Below are 20,437 nucleotides of genomic sequence, written 5' to 3' on the forward strand. Positions count from 1 at the left end.
TGCTCATAACATCAAATAATGTAGGCATTGGTTAGCTGACTTAGCTTTTTCTTGCAAACTAAAATGCTTTAGCTACTGTTACTATACTGGAGTTTATACAACGATGCTACAGCAGCCAACAATATTTTTTGTTAAGCTAGCTCAACACAGTCAATCCTTAAATGTGTGCCAAAAATATGAAACAAATATTTGCTGGGGATATACAAATGGAAGAGAGAAAATGTAGTCTCAATTTATAAAATAAACTTTTATTTACTACATTACTTTTTGGTACTAAATGAAAAAGAAAATACTCTTTGCTTTTTTTAATCAGGATGAAGGGAAAGCATGATGTTTCTTATTTCTTACACTCCCAATTTTATATATTCAGCAATTTTCTTTCACTTTTTGGCTCTGCAGTTATAATGACAGACGTGTTTTTGGGGAAAGTTGCATGAAATGTAAGGTTGGCTGTTTCCTGGGTTTTTAACCGTACCAGACAATGAAGCTCTTTTCATTCCAGAGCTGACGGCTCTGTGTTGAAAAATGGGCCAACTTGCCTGGAAACTAACTCTCCTGCGATATTAAGCTCTCATTTGCTGGTCTCCTCTGGGATCCTGATGAGTCCACAGATCAGAGTCGAGGCCGCTGTGGCTCTTGTCTTGGCGGAAGTTCGCTCATGTTTACAAATCCAGTTGAACATGTATAAGGCCGTAGGAATGCCTTACAGGAGATTTTTCACAGCGGAGTTGATGTGTTTGTGAGTGCAAGCTGATGCCCTGTCTGAGAGAGAAATTACACTTCTGCTCCTTTGAAACGGAATAAAAACATCCAGAAGCGTTTTTCAGATGACAAATAGGAATAGGAAAGGTTTTCATAAACTTTTGTCAGTGACAAATTTAACCTCTATCTTACATAGAAGTCTCTGGCATGTTGTCGCCTGAGGAAGATGTATGTAGTTTCAATTCCCTGGTACACAAGTCATTTTATAAGGAATAATCAACTGTCAAGCAATTAAGTGCTAAATTTTCCTTCTGTAGAAACCAAGGAAATAATTAATTTTCAGACTTTTTGTTTTAGTGGTGTAATCTGTAATATTAGGAACACTTTCTGGAGATAGTGAGTAAATACTTACAACGTTATCAACATATCACTTTTTAAAACTAGGGTTGGAAAGTGTATCGCCCCAAAAAATTACAAATACAAATAAATATTTCAAACACAGAAAGAAATATATTGTATAAATCGAGTATTTAAACAGAAAACAGGTCCCAGGATTGGCTCTTGAGGAACTCCATTAAACATCGGAGCACAATCAGACACCTTGTTTTACAATGAACACAAGGAAGTCATTATTCATATTAGATAAACAGGAAGAATACCAGATACCTGAACTGACTTTCTGAAACACGTTACTAAAATATGATTATCACAAGTATTGATAGACCTTTCTCCCGAGAATAATTTTGTATAGCTGGCCTTTGTAGAAACAGCACGTGATAGCCGGAAAGTAAGATGGAAAATAAGGAGGACACTTTTGGTTGTTTTTGAGGAGTTTCCTGAAGTTACTTTTTGAGCTGCCGAGCTTTAAACTTTCCATGGAGCCCCGAGCCCCTCGGAAAAGTCTGTGTTCCTAGCTGGGAGGCAGTGCAGATAGACAGGTGATGGCTGAGATAGCTGTGTGTGTGTGTGTGTGTGTGTGTGTGTGTGTGTGTGTGTGTGTGTGTGTGTGTGTGTGTGTGTGTGTGTGTGTGTGTGTGTGTGTGTGTGTGTGTGTGTGTGTGTGTGTGTGTGTGTGTGTGTGTGTGTGTGTGTGTGTGTGTGCATGGAGAGCACAAGATGAGAAGACTAGCTGTAGGTTATTTATCTTCCAAGATACTGGCTGGGCTGAGCTGTCAGCAGCTTATAGTGTGTGTTTGTGTGTGTCAGTTGGAAGAATAGCAAACAGATTTGCTAATATGCTTATTGATCCAGCCATCTGACACTACTCATCGTGTTAGAACATCCACCTACCGACGTGGAGCCCTGACCTGAGTGCCAAGGCAGCTGAAATCTAGTCAAGTTCAACATAAAGGGATATTACACTATGTTTAAAGTTATAATATTCTCTCTCTATATTCAAAATGTTTTTTTTTAATTAACTTCTTTGGAAATGTGTTAACCAACAACAGCTCACAATCATTTCACATTTAACAGTTAATAAGCCTCCTGAGGTGACTGTTTGAGGAGAAGTTTAATTAATCGAAGGGACCACATGCCCTGATGGTGGGCAGATTGACTGAATTTGTCATTTAATCAGTCTGGTTGTTTAAAAATGTTTTCTCAAGAGAAATCTCAGTACAATAGAACAGTGAATGTTAACGTTAATGACTGAGTGCAGTAAAATCTACAGGAATCAGATGATAGTTTATTTTCATCACATATCAGAACATTAAGCTCCAGAATGAGTGTATTAATGTATCAGGGTGGTACCTGATGTCATCATCTGGTTGAATTATGGAATTTGTGATACATTAGAAAGGTGTTTTAGACATTGTAGTGAGAAGCCAAGGAAAATATCTTTATCCACTTTTTGAGCCAAGAATTAACAAAGCCATCCAAGAAATTGTCAGTAATGCACTGGAAAATATAATATGTATTGAGTGTGACAACTGCAGAATGCACCTCAAGAATTAAAAAAAAAAAAAAAAAAAAGAATATCCACACCAGTGACATTATAACCCCACTGCTTAAAAGGTTTCTTGCCTCAAATAATTACTTTTCATATCTGAAACAGACAGATTTATTTGCTTTATTGGTGCACAAATCGAAACTGCAGGTTAAGTCACATTGCTGCTTCGCTAGGCTCCTCCACAAAAAAATGTAATAGTCATTTAGTATAGAATTTGAGTTGAATTATCTTCGCCTACTGACAGAATATTTTCTTGTTTTAGTATCAATTCAAGCAAAAACTAAATTCAGTTTTTAACAGTACTGTTTCAGCATTAAGGGACAAGTGGGAGTGCAGCCGGTCTGGAACCTGCTCGGCAAAGTTAAGGAATAACATGCACGCGCGCACACACACGCACACACACACACACACACACACACACACACACACACACACACACACACACACACACACACACACACACACACACACACGCACGCACACGCACACACACACACACACACACACACACATTTAAGCGACACCAAACAAAACAGTCCAAATGCAGCCGCTCACCCTCCCAGATATATCATGTCTCATTGCTATGGCAACTGCTGACAGCTAGCAGTCACCGTTGTCATGGGAACAGTTTGACGGGCTCGTAAAGAGAAGTGGAAGACTGAGAGGGACAGAGGCGGATGTAAGAGACGTTCAGGAAAAATGGAAACAAAGAAGGAACTAACACAACAGCAGATTTCAGACTCCGTGTGTTTCCGAGTGTCGTCTCAGATCAATACGCGGTTTTCATGTTTTGCATATTCGTAATTGTTTTAGGCACCGCTTTGAAGATTGGTGTCTCTGCTCCGAGATGACCAAATATTCCACATTTTTATACATTTTAATGACGTATTTAATGCATATTTGCTGTTTCCGATTAGATGCATAGTGTTTCGTGGAGGGGAGAAAGTGACAGAGGCAAAGCTAGAAAGGAAAATGAGTATTTTCCTTCTTGGCTCGAACCTCCTCGCTTCCTGCTTCCTTCATCTTCCTCCCCTCCTCCCCTCCACACTCCCCGTCCACCTCACAGAAAAGCTTTTAGATGATTAAAACACAACAAAGAGGGATTTTTCTGTCTTGTTATGGCTCACTATCAGTCTGCCATTCTGTGGCTTGATTGCATTGAAATATAGTGCACTAGGTTTTTGACTGCAGGGAGAATATATTTCGTCGAGAGAAACACTGACTTTGTCATGAGCCTGTGAAGGAGGGGAGTGAAAACCGTTTAGAAACAGCAACAGTGCGTCAGACTAAACACTCTCAATCTCTCTGTATCTTAGATACATCCATTACTTGTGCAAGTATTTTGGGGAACAGACATTTCAGGTCATTTTTTTTTTTTAAACAGCCTAGTTGCAACCTTTGCCTTGCTCGCAGTATTTAAAAACCTTTAAATGCATTTAAAAACCTTTAAATACATTTAAAATTTACATTTTAAGTGCATTTAAAAGCCGTCATTTATGCTCACAACGCTGCTGCTGCCTGTTGTCTCCCTTTGAAGAGAATACATTTTCCACGTAGTAATCAAACAAAAAAAGCCATATTTGCTTTGTGAATTCAGAGCACCAGAAATAAAGCGGGCTGCAGTTGGATGGTAGTGAATGAAGGATGGGTTACATAGATGAGAAATGGGTGATGCTTCCGATTATAGGCACTATCGGCTTGAGGCTGCTGAGCTCAAGACTTCCAACTGGAACTGCTTTTTTTATGACTTTACTCCAAATTAGCTCTGTGTAGAGAATTTACTGCAAGATCAAATGAGACAGTGATGTTTTTTTGTGTGTAGCGGTGGGCACACACACACACACACACACACACACACACACACACACACACACACACACACACACACACACACACACACACACACACACACACACACACACACACACACACACACACACGTGTACCCGTTCCTCACACAGGGTTGACAGATTGAAGAGGTGGAGCTTAAACTACCCAGTCTGACCCTGGCAACGACATCATGGCCATGCAACAGTACATGCACTTGTGTGTGTGTGTGTGTGTGTGTGTGTGTGTGTGTGTGTGTGTGTGTGTGTGTGTGTGTGTGTGTGTGTGTGTGTGTGTGTGTGTGTGTGTGTGTGTGTGTGTGTGTGTGTGTGTGTGTGTGTGTAAAGCCTAACTGATGACTCCCTAGTAGCTACCAGTTTAAGATGTACCAAGGACCTGGTTAATACTTTACACATTTTTTTCTTCTTCTCTTTATTTATATCCACATCAATTTGCAATAACATGTACACACACACACACACACACACACACACACACACACACACACACACACACACACACACACACACACACACACACACACACACACACACACACACACACACACACACACACACACACACACACACACACAGATAAAAGACACTGCATTTAAAATGAGGATGATGACAAACTGCGAACCATGTCCTACTCCTTCCAAATGCTGCTGTCACATCCTGTAAACACGAGTGGACCATCTGTCCACCCAGCTCTGCCTCACTGCCGCTGCTGCTGCTGCTTCTCCTCTGCTGAACTCCTGAGTGAGCAGCAGAGATCACAAAAGATGATCTATTTTTTCGAGATTCCCTCTGAAACCTGGTCAGCACTGTAGCAGGAGTTTGTCTGGAGATGGGAACACAAACCCTTTCTTCATTTGGTTTGTGAAATTGGCTCAAAGTTAGAGAAACTCCCCTTTGAAAATCCTTTGAAAACACTATTTATATTTTCGATGTTTCCAAGGTTTTGCATCACTGCTTATGAAATGATATTATGGTCTGACTTTTTAAAGAGATATTGTGTAAGTGGCCGGTGAATGACCTCTTAATAGGCTTTAGAACAGTAAAATATCAGTGCTGCTGTTTTGTAGCATTTCTGAAAGCCGCCATCGTTTTGTGATTTCCGTGACATTTTTGTTGTTGGTACTATTATTTTTCATATATGTTTTTTTGTGGACATTGTCAGCAGCTGACATCACAAAACATGCCGGTAAGCTGGTGGCTCACGTCCGGCTTGCTCGGTGCAGACTGATGCACTCTCTGTGGGTTTGACTTTGTTGGAGGAATATAGTGCTGATGTTTTGTCGTAGAATCTGGATGTTGTTTGACACTAAGCTGCCGTCACACCACCAAAGCATCCGAATACTGCAGACACAAGTCACGACTCTCATTCTTCTTCCCGAAGCACCGTCCCTTTACTTTCCCATGACACTGTTAACCTGCTGCCCTGCCATCAGTCATGACAGTGCCATTCCTCTTTTAGAGCATCAAACATTAGTCAGCAAAATCACCCGTGCTAGTGTTGGGTGCATGATGAGGCAAAATCTTTGCATTTTCTCCCCTTTTCACATCTAATCAACGAGGGTGTTACCTCATACCTCACAGTCACAAGGGTTACATGCACCTACCTTCTTCAGAAAACACCCAATCAATCACGAATGATTTTATCTCTCTTCCATGCCATCACCTCTTGGGACCTTGTGCTATCTTTCTGAAGTGTAATGAGTAAAATTTGGTCACGACTCACCACATGCATAAGTTATCAGGCTTGGGAGGAAGGTTGAAGCCCTTTTCACCCATGAATCCGTCTTACTGCCCGTTCTGACATTTTCCTTCTTCAAACTATCAGCTGAAAACTATAAAAGGTCTATATATAGTCGTTTATTCTTTGAGTAAATTACCGTTTAAAAAACTTGCTTTTACCGTCTGGGATTGTTCAGATTGCATAATTAAACCAAAGATTTAGACATCTAAACCCCATTCTGTATTACAAACTTGTTCTTCCACTGCTTACAATATTTTCTAAGTTAATGTCTAAGCTATGTTTTAATCTTTGCTTTTATTTCATTGGAGGTTTGATTTTACATTCCCTGGTTTTGAGTTCTATAACATGTCTGACCCAAACTTTATACAATGGAAGAAAATACTTTTTTCTTCTTCTGTGAAACAGTCCATGCTTGTTGTTTCCAGAAAAATAGTCTCAGTTGCCTGAAGTCATCCATAGGTCTCAGTGAGCAGTTTTCAGTTGGACCGAAGAAAAAGTTTTAATGACACTGAAAAAACATTTTTGGTACCAGAGGGATTCCTAATTAGCGGCTAAGACAAGTGGAACCAGACAAACATAGATTAAGTGGGTGGAGCTGTTTTGGGTGCCCCTGGTTTCCGAAGTAGTAGAAGTTCATTTAAAAATGTATTTGTCTCAGACAAAATGTTGTGTGTCTCAGTTGGATTGCTTCTATGGCTGTGATTGGTATTAAGCTGTCCAAATTCAATCATCAAACCACATAATAAACAAATATGCCGCAATGTATCTAGGTCTTCAAAAAGTTTTTGTGACTAATATCTCCAAGGGAGAAGATGCATTTTGGCAAGAAACATCCTCCGACAAGGCTGAAAATTCTGCCACTTTAGTCAGAATTCTTTATTGCCTAAAGATTACGATGTTTAGACAGAAAGCATCTGGAAGATTTGCACACCAAATATCATGTGTGAAAGGGACTTTGTCAAACTTCTGGGTTTTAGCTCATGAAAATGCCCAAAAGTGCAGCACATTACTTGTCAGCTCAGTGTGTACTGTGATAATTTTTATTATCTGCAGACTGTATGTTCAGGCTTTAATCTCAGTCCTATTCACAATTTGCTCTATATTACATCCCGCGCTGTAAAATGGCTTTTATATTATGACTTAGAGGCCGGTTTTCTATTACTTTTTTTCCCCCTGTAACAAGTTCCATTCAACTGAATAATGGGAACATGTTCGCTGCTGTAACATTTCTCCACCTGTCGGGGTGTCACTCCAGCTTTGAAGAAAAATGGCCTTCTCTTTGAGATGCAAGGAGACAAAATGCTGCATGAAGAGCTGAAGCCATCTCATCTCAGTCCCATCTTATTGCATTCAGAAGTGCAGCTTTTTATCAGCTTTATGGAGGAAATTATAGTCAGACTTTGAAATTGCAGATGGATTCAATGTGGAAAAGCTCAATTCTCACTTTTGAGACCATAAGATGTGTCTGCTCAGTGAGAAAATAGCTAAATGTGCACTTCCTCAACGCATCCTTGTATACAGGATTGATGGTAATGAAATCATGACGGTAGGCTGTGGAGTAGACACATGGCCTAACATTTCCTTTATATTTTTGTCTCTTTTTTTTCCCTCCCACTCTTTGACTCCTTCCCCTCTCGTCCTGCTTTTAATGTCCTCTTCTCTCTCCTTCTGTGTCTCCGTCTCTTCAGTCCACTCCACTCCACCTGGCAGCAGGATACAACCGGGTGAGGATAGTTCAGTTGTTACTACAGCATGGAGCTGATGTTCACGCCAAGGACAAGGGGTACGTATAGCTAAGAAAATATAGTTTGAATGTATAAATGAAATTGAAAGCAGATTTGAAGGTACCAGAATTTTTACTTGAAGAACTAAACCTCCCTCAGTCACCAAATTCAGGGTCGTACAGGAGTGTTTAATATATGATCAGCAGTGCTCTTCATGAAGTCTCGATACACCAAGCAGGATAAGCACACTCCTCAGCCTGGCTGGATCTGTTCAGATTTTCAAACTGAATTTAAGCCCGTGAGATTTAGGCGAGCAAACATACAGCCTCTGAGAGTGAGGCATGGCATTCGGTACATTCATGATGCTCAGACAATGAATCTCTCTAACTTTGGTAGATCATCGTTAACATTTGTGTTTTGAGATATTTCAATTATTAAACATGAACTATCATGAAGTTTGATGCTCATTTAGGGCTCGGCCAAATATCAATAATATATTGTGTTGTTGTTGTTGTTTTTTTTTTATCATAGACTGGATATTGTTTTAGATTTTGGATATCATAACACCATGATATGGCATAAGTGTTGTTATTTCCTGGTTTTTAAAGGCTGCATTACGGCAACGTGATTCATTCTATAAACCATAGAGTCTTCTAGCTTTTTAAATATTTGTCTTTGTCCACTTTGTCATTATATTCACATCACTGATTATTATTGATCAAAAATCTTACTGTGTAAATATTTTATAAAACGCCAGTAGTCATCCCGACAATATTGTTTCAATATTCCTATCGAGCTATTTGGTAAAAAAAAAATATATATATCCTGATATTAGATTTTATTCATATTGCCCGGCGCTACATACATTCTTGTTACCTTCAGGATGACAAGTAATAACTTCAGTGTTCATCAGGTCAAAGTTCAAGTTTGGGTTATACATCAACACCAGCAGCACTACTGCAGAGACGAAATGCCGAAATACTTGTAGTGTTGATTAGCAAAATGTTAACATGCTAAGACGCTAAAATAAGATGTTGAGCATTGTAGACAGTATACCCGCTCAACATTAGCATGTCAGCATATTAATGTTAACATTTATCTCAAAACACTACTTTGTGCTTAATTACAGATATGCTAGCATAGTGTCTTTATTTAGCTGCAGACATAACAATGCAATTAAGAGTTAAAGAATGTAAGTATTTAGTTTTGTTTGAATTGATATTTTTTTTTTTAATGAAGAACTGTTTTGTATTTGCTCCTTCCAGCGGTCTGGTGCCTCTACATAATGCCTGCTCCTACGGACACTATGAGGTTACTGAGCTGCTGCTGAAGGTACAAACACTCACACATGCTAACTCAGTATTTGCTCCAGGCAATGGCATTGAACTTTGACTGATGTGATATTGTTTTGCTTATAACAAAATGAAAATGCACTCTGCTCCACGGCTTTGTTATTTGATTAAAAACAAGACATGCTGTACATAGCACACATACACTAGACCAACTGCCCACTCATTCCCATTTGAACTGTCCAAAACACATTCAAAGATCTTAATTGTTCTCAACACTCGAATCTTTTCCCTGTTTCTCTCTTTCATTTTCTCTTTCTCTTTTATTTCCTTCCCCAGCATGGAGCTTGTGTGAACGCCATGGATCTGTGGCAGTTCACCCCGCTACACGAAGCTGCGTCTAAAAACCGAGTGGAGGTCTGCTCTCTGCTGCTGAGCCACGGCGCCGACCCGACCCTGCTCAACTGCCACAGCAAGAGCTCGGTGGACATGGCACCCACTCCGGAGCTGAAGGAGAGACTTGCATGTGAGTGTGGCTCCTAATTTACTAACTGTGTCATGGTGCTGAAGTAATGCATGTGTTGTTCTTGGAAAACGTGTATTTACACCAGCGATGTTTGGAACCGTTGATTTGAACTTATTGGAGATGTGAGACATTTGACAATGTGAATATCAGTTTCTACTTTTGACGATGAAACAAAAGCGAATTATTGGCGTGAAGAGACTCTGATGTGAACATCTGACAGCCAGCAGTACTTCTGAGTAGAACTAAATCATTTCTTGACTGATCCAGCATTTATCTGCCAGGATGGACAGAGGAGTCCATCCACGGAGGCAGGAAGTAGAATTTTGATTTCTTCCGTTCAAAAAAGAAATTATGTTTCTGCACAGAATTGTAATTGTTTTAATGTTGTCTGGCTCCAGTTGTAAGTAATCCCAATCAATTATGTTTCCACTTGACTGAGAGTTAGTCACATGTATCTCCCCTGCTTTTGAATGTCCTTCTTCCACTAGTTGCGCTGCAGCTTCAACTCAGAATGCGAGAACCTTGTTGATCTTCTTTGATTTCAAGTTGATTCAGTTTTGATTAAGATTTTTATATAAATGCCACTATATAATTATAAACGTACTCATTTGTTTTAAGAAGTTAGACTGTATATAAGAATGGAGGGAATTTCTGATGCTGAAAAGTGAAGCCAATGCATATGCCTTAAAGTGCAATACCACTGAGGGCCACTAGGGCTTAGCCCCCCCCCCCCCAAAAAAAAAAAAAAAAAAAAAAAAAAAAAAACTCCAATAGACTCCCATTTAACTTCTCCAATGAAATACCAAGTCACTAAATGTTCGCCACAACTTAATATGATGTCATTCACTAAATTCACTCCCCCTGATCAGTATTCTGGTGGTGCTTCTGAAAATATTTCTGAAGGGTGACAGTTGACACTTGTTTGTGAAAATGGTTTTGCTTTCTTTGTCAGTCATGCATTCACAAAAACTACATTTGAGTGCTTGTTAATTGAGCATTTTGAAGATGTGTGATATGTTAATTAAACAGAGCGTACAGTATAATTAAGTTCATTTTGTGAGAACAGCTCCATCTTCTTTGAGCTGCAGTCACCACAGAGTCAAAGCAGACCAGACATCTCTTTGTCTCTGCCAGGAAGCCTGCTGCAACTCTTAGAAAGTTAATGAGTGAGTCAGCTCTCTTGTCGCTGCACTTGTTGCTTTGTTTTTGTGATGAATCAGATCAAAACAAAAATAAAGTGCTGCAGTAATCAAAAGCCGTCTTACATTCATGTAAAAGTGCAGGACAATTGCTCCTGTTGGATGTTTTTTTTTTTTTTGATGAGGGTGTGTCATTGGAAACACGTCTCAGTGGGACATGTGCTGCCGACTCGTCCCTGAAATTGGGTTTGTATACTAAGACTTGTAATGTGGTGAAAGTGTTGTTGTTTTTTTTAACTGTACAAAAAAATCTGTAGTGTGTGCATCAGTATTATGTGTACGTATGTGTTTATGTGAAAGTCTGTGTGTTAGTGTGAGTTAAGACACCAGCTCAAAATGAAGTTTCCTGCTGAAATGACAGGCTCTTAAAATGACACCTTGACTATACTTAAATGCTGGATGCTTGACTACATGCTGGACGCCGTGTCCCCGCAGCGCAACGTCCTCACGTCTCATGCGTCGTGCGTGAGTGAAATGAAAATGTTACAAAAGAAATTTATATGAAATGTTTTAGAGAAGCTAAATTGAAGTAGTTTACTTATTATTCCCAGTGAAATTCTACATTTTAAAAGCATTATGTTTTATGTCTCGATTTTGCCAGTGGGACATCATGATAAATATTAGGCATAATAATATGTTTATTCCACTACAGGAGAGACTTCATGTTCTCTGCAGTTGGGTGGAAAATAATGTGTCTATATCAGTTTAGCTATTGACATCAGCAATTGGCCAAAAGAGATATCGGATATTGACCAAAAAAAAAAAAAAATCAAATATCCTGCATGCCTACATTCAGTTTTTACTATGAACTAAAAACATAAGATGAAATGCATGTGATGAAATGAGCTTTAGTCCCGGCCGGTGCAGCTTTGGAGAGCATTTTCCCTCAGTTTTCCATTCTTTATGCTAAGCTAAGCTAACCACCTCCTGGCTGTTGCTTTATATTTACCCTGAAGATATCACAGTGGTATCAATCCTCAGTTTTCAGCTAGAAAGAGAATAAATGAATTCAGGTTTTAATCTTCAAAGAATCGTGATAAAGCAACTTCAGTTTTACATAAAGATTAAACTGCAGAGGCTGCCTCTGTTTCCCTTTTATCAGCTCCATGTTTATGCTGTCAATTTTGATTCTTCTCTTTCTTGACCACATTTCCTTGAAGACGTGATCCTTTGTTGCGTCCTTACCGTTTGACTAAATATCTCATTATAACGGCATGAATGCTGTTGCTCAGTCTGTAGACAAGTCTTGAATGGACTTCTTTTATGCAGCCTGAATTTTCATATGAAGCAAAATAGTTTGTTGTTTGTAATTTTCAGTCCCCGGGAAATAATCACTCGTTTCTGCTCCAGCAACCCGGACTGTTACGTCATATGTTATCAACTCTTTGGTGTGAAAAAGCCAAAACTTTAAATCAATATTTCTGAAGTATTTGGTGTGCTGCACAAGTAAAATAGTATGTTTTAATGGCCTGGCGAGAACCCCGGAGCTCTGTTTTAAGTTTTTTATTCAGTCGAAGCTCCAGATTGTCCTCTGGGTTTATATACTTTTGTAGCAAATTGAAACTGACTCTGTTTTCTCTGTTCCTGAATATGCTGACAGTTGTAAGTGTGTGTGTGTGTGTGTGTCTGTGTGTGTGTGTGTTTTTAGATGAATTTAAAGGTCACTCTCTGCTTCAAGCTGCTCGAGAAGCCGACATGGCCAAGGCTAAGAAGACCCTGGCGTTGGAGATCATCAACTTCAAACACCCTCACACACATGAAACTGCACTGGTAAGACTCACACACACACTTTACCGCACACACTCCTACACTGACCGGAGCAGAGGTGCTAAAATGATGTTTCTCTGTGTGTGTGTGTGTGTGTGTGTGTGTGTGTGTGTGTGTGTGTGTGTGTGTGTGTGTGTGTGTGTGTGTGTGTGTGTGTGTGTGTGTGTGTGTGTGTGTGTTAGCATTGTGCAGTGGCATCGCCTCACCCCAAAAGGAAGCAGGTGACGGAGCTGCTGTTGAGGAAAGGCGCCAACGTCAATGAGAAGAATAAAGAGTGAGTACTGTTTTCCCCAAAGTGAGAAAATGATGTATTTGTATAGACAATTCCAGAGTTGAAAATAATTTGGATGAAGCTAATTTACCAAAGTAGAACAATGCGGTTGCATCGCTGTCCAAGCATCACGCATCGTCATTCACATGCTGAGTCAGGCTGTCTTGACTTCATTAGTACGTTGTTAGTCTGAACTTCACTTCTGTACAAACAATACAAACACTGCACACAAGGTTAGATCAGATTATGGTTGTTTCTGTGGCTTCATGCATTAACAATGTTGTAACATCCTCTGAATCGCAGCCGAGATGATTTTTGTAGGACTCCACGGCTAAAAGCTGCCGATTTGATAATTCAGTCAGTTCACGTCGGACAGTTGTTGACAGAGGTTGGCTTGTTCATGTAATGAGCACCTCTTCATGTGTCGCGCTCAACGTTGCACTGACAGTGAAAACCACTGCCGACAGTCAAACTCTCCAACAGGTTACAGTGTGAATGTCTCACAAGTGAAAGCGCTCTGTGAAATAGCTAACTAAATTAGTTTGTGATTTAAATCAAACTTCATCATTTTTTGTGTTGGAATCACAGTAAATAAAAAAATAAATAAAATACAAATCAGAAACACATGGTTCTGTAAAAGTGTAATTTTGTGCAGGAAAGTATGCAGGGGTGGTGGCTCACCTTTGGGCCTGTGGAACCGCAACACTTGCTCTGTAGTGGTCAGTAAATTATCCGGATTACAGTTGAAACACAAGGATTTAATAATAATTGATTAGCAGAGAGACCTGTGGCGTTTACTTCAGGGTTTTCCCAAAGTCTCAGTTTGCTTTTGAAGCAGCTAATAACAATGGAGACATTTATCCATTTGCTAAAACTGGGCAGAGTTTTGCAAAGAGGGTAAAGTTTAGTAGATTTCCACCATCATTTACATACATTACAGTGTTATAGATTGGGTGCAACTGCAATAATGTCAGTTTGACTTTCACCACCAGCCCACATTGGTGATTGAATGCTGATAACAGTGTTTTCAGACTGATGCTACCAATAACTCTTATTTTATAATCTATAGGGATGTATTAACAGTCTTGGTTTTGTCTGTGATTATGCTTTTTTTTTAAATTTATTTATTGATGAGGGGGCATTGTTTTTCGAGATCAAATTAAACGAAAAATAAACATTTATTGCACGTTGACAATCTGAGGTTGAACAGTCACATGTGTCTGCTCCTTTTCTCTGTAGTTTTATGACTCCTCTCCATGTGGCAGCAGAACGGGCTCATAATGACATTATGGAGGTGCTACAGAAACATGGTGCAATGGTAAATTACAGTATCTTTTTTTGTTTTATAACTTTAGATAAATCTTCATGTATCAATTTTTTTTTATCTCTGTCCCTACACTTCCTCCTTCATCCCTTGTAAATATTATGTAATTATATTTTTATATCATCTATAAACATCTCTGTTTTGTATATTTATTTGCATATTAACATATTTTTCGACACATTTTTTTTATCACAAATGGGTTAAAAGTCATTTATTATATAAACAAAGATACCAAATATGTGTTTGCGTACTGTATAAATGTCCAAAGTTATAAAACTGAACTAAATGTTTCCGCATATTAAGAGAACAATAATAAATATCTGTTTAGTTTGAGTGTCAAATAAGGATGTCTCTCTAAAGCTGCTGTTGTAGTCTGATAATAAATAGCCATACACATTGCTACCTGAATCAGACATAGATGAGGATACCTGGGGTAAAGTGGGTTCACTGGAAGAGAAAAACGAGAGGGCTTCGGGAACAAATGCAACTGCAGAGATCCTTTCAAGGTTTTTTGTGTTTGCAGGTGAACGCTCTGGACACGCTGGGTCAGACTGCTCTGCACCGCGCGGCGCTGGCAGGCCACCTTCAGACCTGCAGGCTGTTGCTAGGATACGGGGCAGACGCCTCGCTGGTGTCACTGCAGGGCTTCACTGCTGCTCAAATGGGAAATGAAGCCGTTCAGCAAATACTCAATGGTACAGTGTGCCACCCTTTGTGTGTGTGTGTGTGTGTGTGTGTGTGTGTGTGTGTGTGTGTGTGTGTGTGTGTGTGTGTGTGTGTGTGTGTGTGTGTGTGTGTGTGTGTGTGTGTGTGTGTGTGTGAAGGAGGCTGAGTGGGTGGAGGGGCTGGGTGTGCAGATGTGTAGGTGTTGTGTTTTCGTTGCTATGCACCAGCTGCAAACAGTGAAATTAACTGGAATTGTTTTGTAAAGGTCAATATTGATATTTTCAGACTGAAGGTAGGTAAACAGATTTAAGGCAGAGTGAATCAACTCACCTGCTCAGTGGTAGAAGAAACTCCACATCACAGTACATTGCTGCAGCAGCTTCTCATTCAAGGTGCACTATGGAGTTTTTGTTTTTTTTCTCAACGAAACACTTGTTGAATGAATTGGCAGAAGATTTTTATTCCTGCATTGTTTAAGTCCATGTTCACTTGCTTGCAGTCTTCTTCTAGCCTTTTGGTGGCTTCTTGTTTCTTGGCATGATATTGGAACCTGTTCATTAGTAGAATAGTGTGAAACTCCTGGCATTAAGATATGGTGCAGCACTTTATAAATATTCAAGCGTCGCCAAACGAGTTTATGCAATTCTGATTAAACCAATTACCGCCAGATATATCTCTCTGTGTTTCACAGTATTTATTTAAAGATTCCAAGTCAGGTGCCTGGTAAGGTCTTTAATGTACTGGCTGGATGAATGCATACTGGGCGTACTCTACAGCAGGGCCATTCAAACTGAGGCCCGTGGGTCACGTACAGCCAGTTTAAAAGTGTCTACGGTCCTGAGGAAAAGGTCTTGGTGGTTTTTTCCCTATTCTAACTTCAATGTGGGGGGAAATGATCGAATACAATCATGCAACTCTTCTACACCTTCTGAATGTTATCGGACTGAACGGATCAAAGTTTGGTTGTAAAACAAGTCATTTCACAGGTGTTGTGGTGCATCCATGACTATGACACACGCGTGTGTCAACGGTGTTTTTGTAATTACTCTCACAGGCAGAAGGGATTGACAAAACTTCCTCACTGCAGGTTTGACGTGCATTACGTCACCTTTCTACATGTACATCCACAAACAAACCAGGAATCCACCCATAAAAACATTACACTGTATAACACCACAGGCTACCTTTAAAGCTGGAGAGCAAACCAATTTAGTCCATCCATCAAATTCCAATATGTTAACAGGCCACACTGTAATTAAGAAGAAATATATGCATTGACGTATAAAAGTAGATTTTATTACCTTTATTGCTGCTGAGGCAACTTTACAGTCTGTACATTTTAGGTTCTAGTCCAGCAGCCCTATGCGATATTAGATAACATAAGTGAGGATCTGATTTGCAAATTCCAAAGTGCGAATGAATAAATCAAAATCTGTAAAATGGCAGATGTGACTACATTAATTCTAGCAGCTGCAGCAGAACCTCCAGCATATCCGCAGCAAGCCAGTAGACTGGCTTAAATGAAACAAAACACTTATTCAGACCTATTACTTCATATTTGTTTCCTATCGGGGTTTTTTCCCCATCGCATTGTTATCATCAAAGGAAAGAGGATGATTCATGTGTTGCTGTCAGTTATTGTTGATGTGCAAATAAACAGTTTCACTCAAATCAATCACAGAAATGTTGTTATTTCACAGCATTCTGAAACAAAACACTTGTTTTCCCTCCTTAGAATCATCCACAAATTGACATCTGTGTACATAAAGTACATTTTTGACGCTCCTTTTCCCTCTAACTTCATGTCTTTACGGAGGATAAACATAACTCCATGTTCTCTTTTAGTGTTAACTTTTACTCATGTTTGTCCCAAGCATGTGCAGGCTGTGTTTCCTCATTGTTCTCCTGTGTCTGCTGCTCTGTAGAGAACGTCCCGGTGAGAAACTCCGATGTGGACTACAGACTTCTGGAAGCTGCTAAAGCCGGAGACCTGGACACTGTCAAGGTAGTTTGGTTGCATTTTGCCACATCTTGTATCTGACAGTTGTCATTGTTTTCTACTTGATGGTTCCATTCTGCTCAGTCATTATAGTCAGTTTGGTAAAGATCATTAAGATCGACATAGTACATGCTGTAAATGAAGTATATTTATCTGCAAACCAGGGGGTTGGTGTTAAAGGATTACATAAGAGAAAATAGACCACCCATCCTTCTATTAACAATCAATACCGCCTTGATTAGAAATATGGAAATGGACATGAAAAAAGAATTTCAAAGAACACGGCCTCAGTTGCTTTGGTGTGTTTGATGACACTAATCGAGGGGAGATAATTTGTTCTGAGTGCAGAAAGCTTTTTAATTGCCTCATTAAAGTCCTGAAAAAATGTGGAATCCTGTACAGGAAAATGCATAAAAAAGTTGATGAGTCATTCTCGACCAAGAATACCTAAAGCTGAAATTACACGGAATAGATTATACCGCCACTGAGAGCACAAATGAGTAAAGGCTTCCACTTCCTGTGTTTTGAAACACAAAACACATGAAGAGGAAGCCCTCAGAACACATGGATGCAGTGGACAGCAGCATGAAATTCCCCCGGGAAGATGTCAGAGGAAATAGTCTGGCCTTTTTGGAGTGTGCGGTGCACATTGAAGTTGACAATATCAAAGTATACAGGAAACCCCCACATGCAGATCATTACTTTGACTCTCACCACCCACTGGATCACAAACTGTAGGTTATCGGAGCCCTCTGTCTTCGGGCCCAGAACGTGACCGTTACGACAAAGAGTCAAAGAGTAAGTAGAAGGAAGAAAAACAGATTTAGGAGGCTCTTCAAACCTGTTGTTACCCCAACTGGGCCTTCACCAAGACCAAGAAAAGAAACAGAACACCAAACAAAACAGCACTGTAAAACACGTCACAAGCCCATGGTGCAAAACAAAGTCTCCAGGTCAGGACTCAGCAGTCCATCTTTATCTGAAGGACAAGGGACAACAACTTGAGGACCTTCATGTAGACATTTTTGCCAAATAAAAGCAATGGTTTGAAGGAGGACTTAACAAAACCACTGGAACATCTATCAAATCCCCATCAGAACTCAAAGGGCCTGATTTACTGAAGGTTTGCGTGTGTAAAATCACGTGCAAACTCCACACCACCCGCAAAAAAATGTCCAACTTCTTCCGACTCAGCATTTTCCTGCCTCTGAGTCATTCCAGCGTATCGCTGCTTGGATATCCCACTCAGTCCTGTTATTTATGTGTGCTTTCCCAGGTCCTGAATGTGTCCCGCAGAATTCACAGGTAGCTTCATCAGGTTCACGAGCACTCGCGAGGCGCTGAAAGAAAAATCACCTGCTCATCACAGAAAGATCTGGACCTGCTGATCGGTGTTTGTTAGAGGATCTCATACCTCCTGTTTTATTTACCGACGTTTTATTATGAAGACTTTTTTTTGCCTTTTTTTTTTTTTTCTCATAATATTGACTTTCTTGCTGATAATCTCCTATCTAACGTTTTGTTCTTGTCGTGTTGAAGGCGAGGCTCAATGCATTTTAAGCACGCCTCTGCATCATGAAAACCCAGACGTAATCTGGTGTTGTTAGCCACCCCGCCAGGAGCTGGTGAATAACATCTGATCTTTCCTGTGTTTCCCTGGAAGGTATTGAAAGTAGAGTCGGTACAGTGGATATGATGCCATTGACAAGCGACTGAATGAAATGGGCCGTTGCCTTGATAATAAATATGGATTTGTTTGGGGTTTATTTTGGAAACATTTGCGAAAGCGAAAGTACACGACTCGACCAGATTTGATAATGTTTGTCTGGCCGTTTTTTTTTTTAAATTTTAGTGCAGAAAAGTTGCATATTATACCTTTAAATCTCTATAAAGCTAACTGTTTCATTAGCAATAAGTTACGACTAAATGAAGCATTAGTACTCAACATAATCTTACTCAGGGAAAAATATATGTCCCCCACCACAGATTATTTTTAAGTTTTTCATTAAAGGCTACATTTTAAATCTCATACGATTTTCCCAGTCATCCCTTCCAGTTCATGTTTTGCCGCTGTTAGCGGTTTGGTTTGCACCACTCATGTTAGAAATGCAAGCGCTCATGATGCACTGTAATATGCTTTGGATAAGACCTCCCCGAACAAATGTCAGGAAACTGCTAACATTCACTCAGGTATTCAGTAGAAGTATGTCTTTCTCTGCACAGACAGACAGCAATGGGGTTAGCGCGATGAAGAGGGTCTGTCAGCATCTGAAGTGTGATGCTTTGACAGCTTGGCGGAGGATCGTAGTGGAACAGGAAATGAGTTCTGGTCTGGACTCTTTGTGCCTGACGCACAGGCACATGCACACACAGACTGGAGTTAGCAGTCGGCTGATCTACTGATTGACATTTTTTAAGAAATTGTGTGCTGATTCCTGTCATCTTTAGAAATGCTGAGGTGGTTCAGTCTGAGCTGTTATGCTCTGTATGATGGTGACCCGCGACGACAGGTCAAAGATGGAGACAAACTCTGTCAGTCAGGAACATTTTCGACATCCTTCCGAGCTACAAACACCATTTTTGCTTTTGTTCTCTGATATTTCTTGCTCCATATTATGTTAGACTTAAATTTACCATACTTTGAACAATTCTGTGTGAAACAACATTCATCCCGTCACTGTAAGCAGCTTTATGAGGCCAGAAGCAAACGGAGCTGGAATCTTTTGATAAAGAGTTCTATTTTAGCCGGTAAAAGTAGTTTTTTCTTCACGATCATTTTCCTTTTCTGTGAGCTGAACTTACATCGAGGGTTGAAACAAACAAACGTTGTCATTAACTAATCATTTTGTCTATAAATTGTATATAAAAGCACAATTTTTCACAGCTTAATTTGACATCTTGAAATCTTTTGCTTTGGTTGAACACCAGTTTGCTACCATTATGACAAAGTAATGTGTCTATTTCTCACTTATGAGAAGGTGGAACCAGAGAAAATCTGGCAAAATAGTTGCGGAGTAATTTTTTGATTATTACTGATATTGCTGCCAGATATGGAATCCTCTGCCCTATGTGCATTTGCACATTTAATCATTATTTTCCTTGTGTGCAGAATTTGTGTTTGATTCTGTGGACTCGGCTTTCATAAACAGCAGCTGTTGAAATGACAGATAATAGCTGAAGATCACCAAACCGGTGCCAGCAGGATGTTTATATTTTATTTCCTGTAGAATAGGACGCAAGAGAGTGATAGAAGGAAACTTGAAAATGAATTTCCCACTGTGCCCCTATTCACCACTGAACTCAGCCATAATTGGGTTGGAAATAACAGAATATTTTCCGCTGTTATTACCAGGTAACAGCAGGTGCCTCAGCTCAACAGATGTGTGTTGTTTTCTCAACTACAGATCAAATTACAGATCAAAAATGTGACATAG

The 20,437-nt window shown here is 39.8% G+C and overlaps 1 protein-coding gene across 1 annotated transcript in view; it reads left to right on the top strand.

Annotated features, from left to right (window-relative positions):
• The window catches only part of LOC138624331 (poly [ADP-ribose] polymerase tankyrase-1-like), a 91,385-nt gene that overhangs the window by 47,281 nt on the left and 23,667 nt on the right, over positions 1-20,437 (top strand). The window contains exons 7-14 of the mRNA XM_069704439.1: positions 7,927-8,021; positions 9,228-9,294; positions 9,591-9,777; positions 12,625-12,746; positions 12,926-13,017; positions 14,254-14,332; positions 14,862-15,033; positions 16,930-17,009. Of these exons, the coding sequence (XP_069560540.1) occupies positions 7,927-8,021; positions 9,228-9,294; positions 9,591-9,777; positions 12,625-12,746; positions 12,926-13,017; positions 14,254-14,332; positions 14,862-15,033; positions 16,930-17,009 (894 nt within the window). The remainder of the gene's footprint in view (positions 1-7,926; positions 8,022-9,227; positions 9,295-9,590; positions 9,778-12,624; positions 12,747-12,925; positions 13,018-14,253; positions 14,333-14,861; positions 15,034-16,929; positions 17,010-20,437) is intronic.

Source organism: Brachyistius frenatus, unplaced genomic scaffold, assembly GCF_029030835.1.
Source record: "Brachyistius frenatus isolate BFR_SWC_R1_liver_20210118 unplaced genomic scaffold, ASM2903083v1 Contig_3, whole genome shotgun sequence".
Lineage (NCBI taxonomy): Eukaryota > Metazoa > Chordata > Actinopteri > Embiotocidae > Brachyistius > Brachyistius frenatus.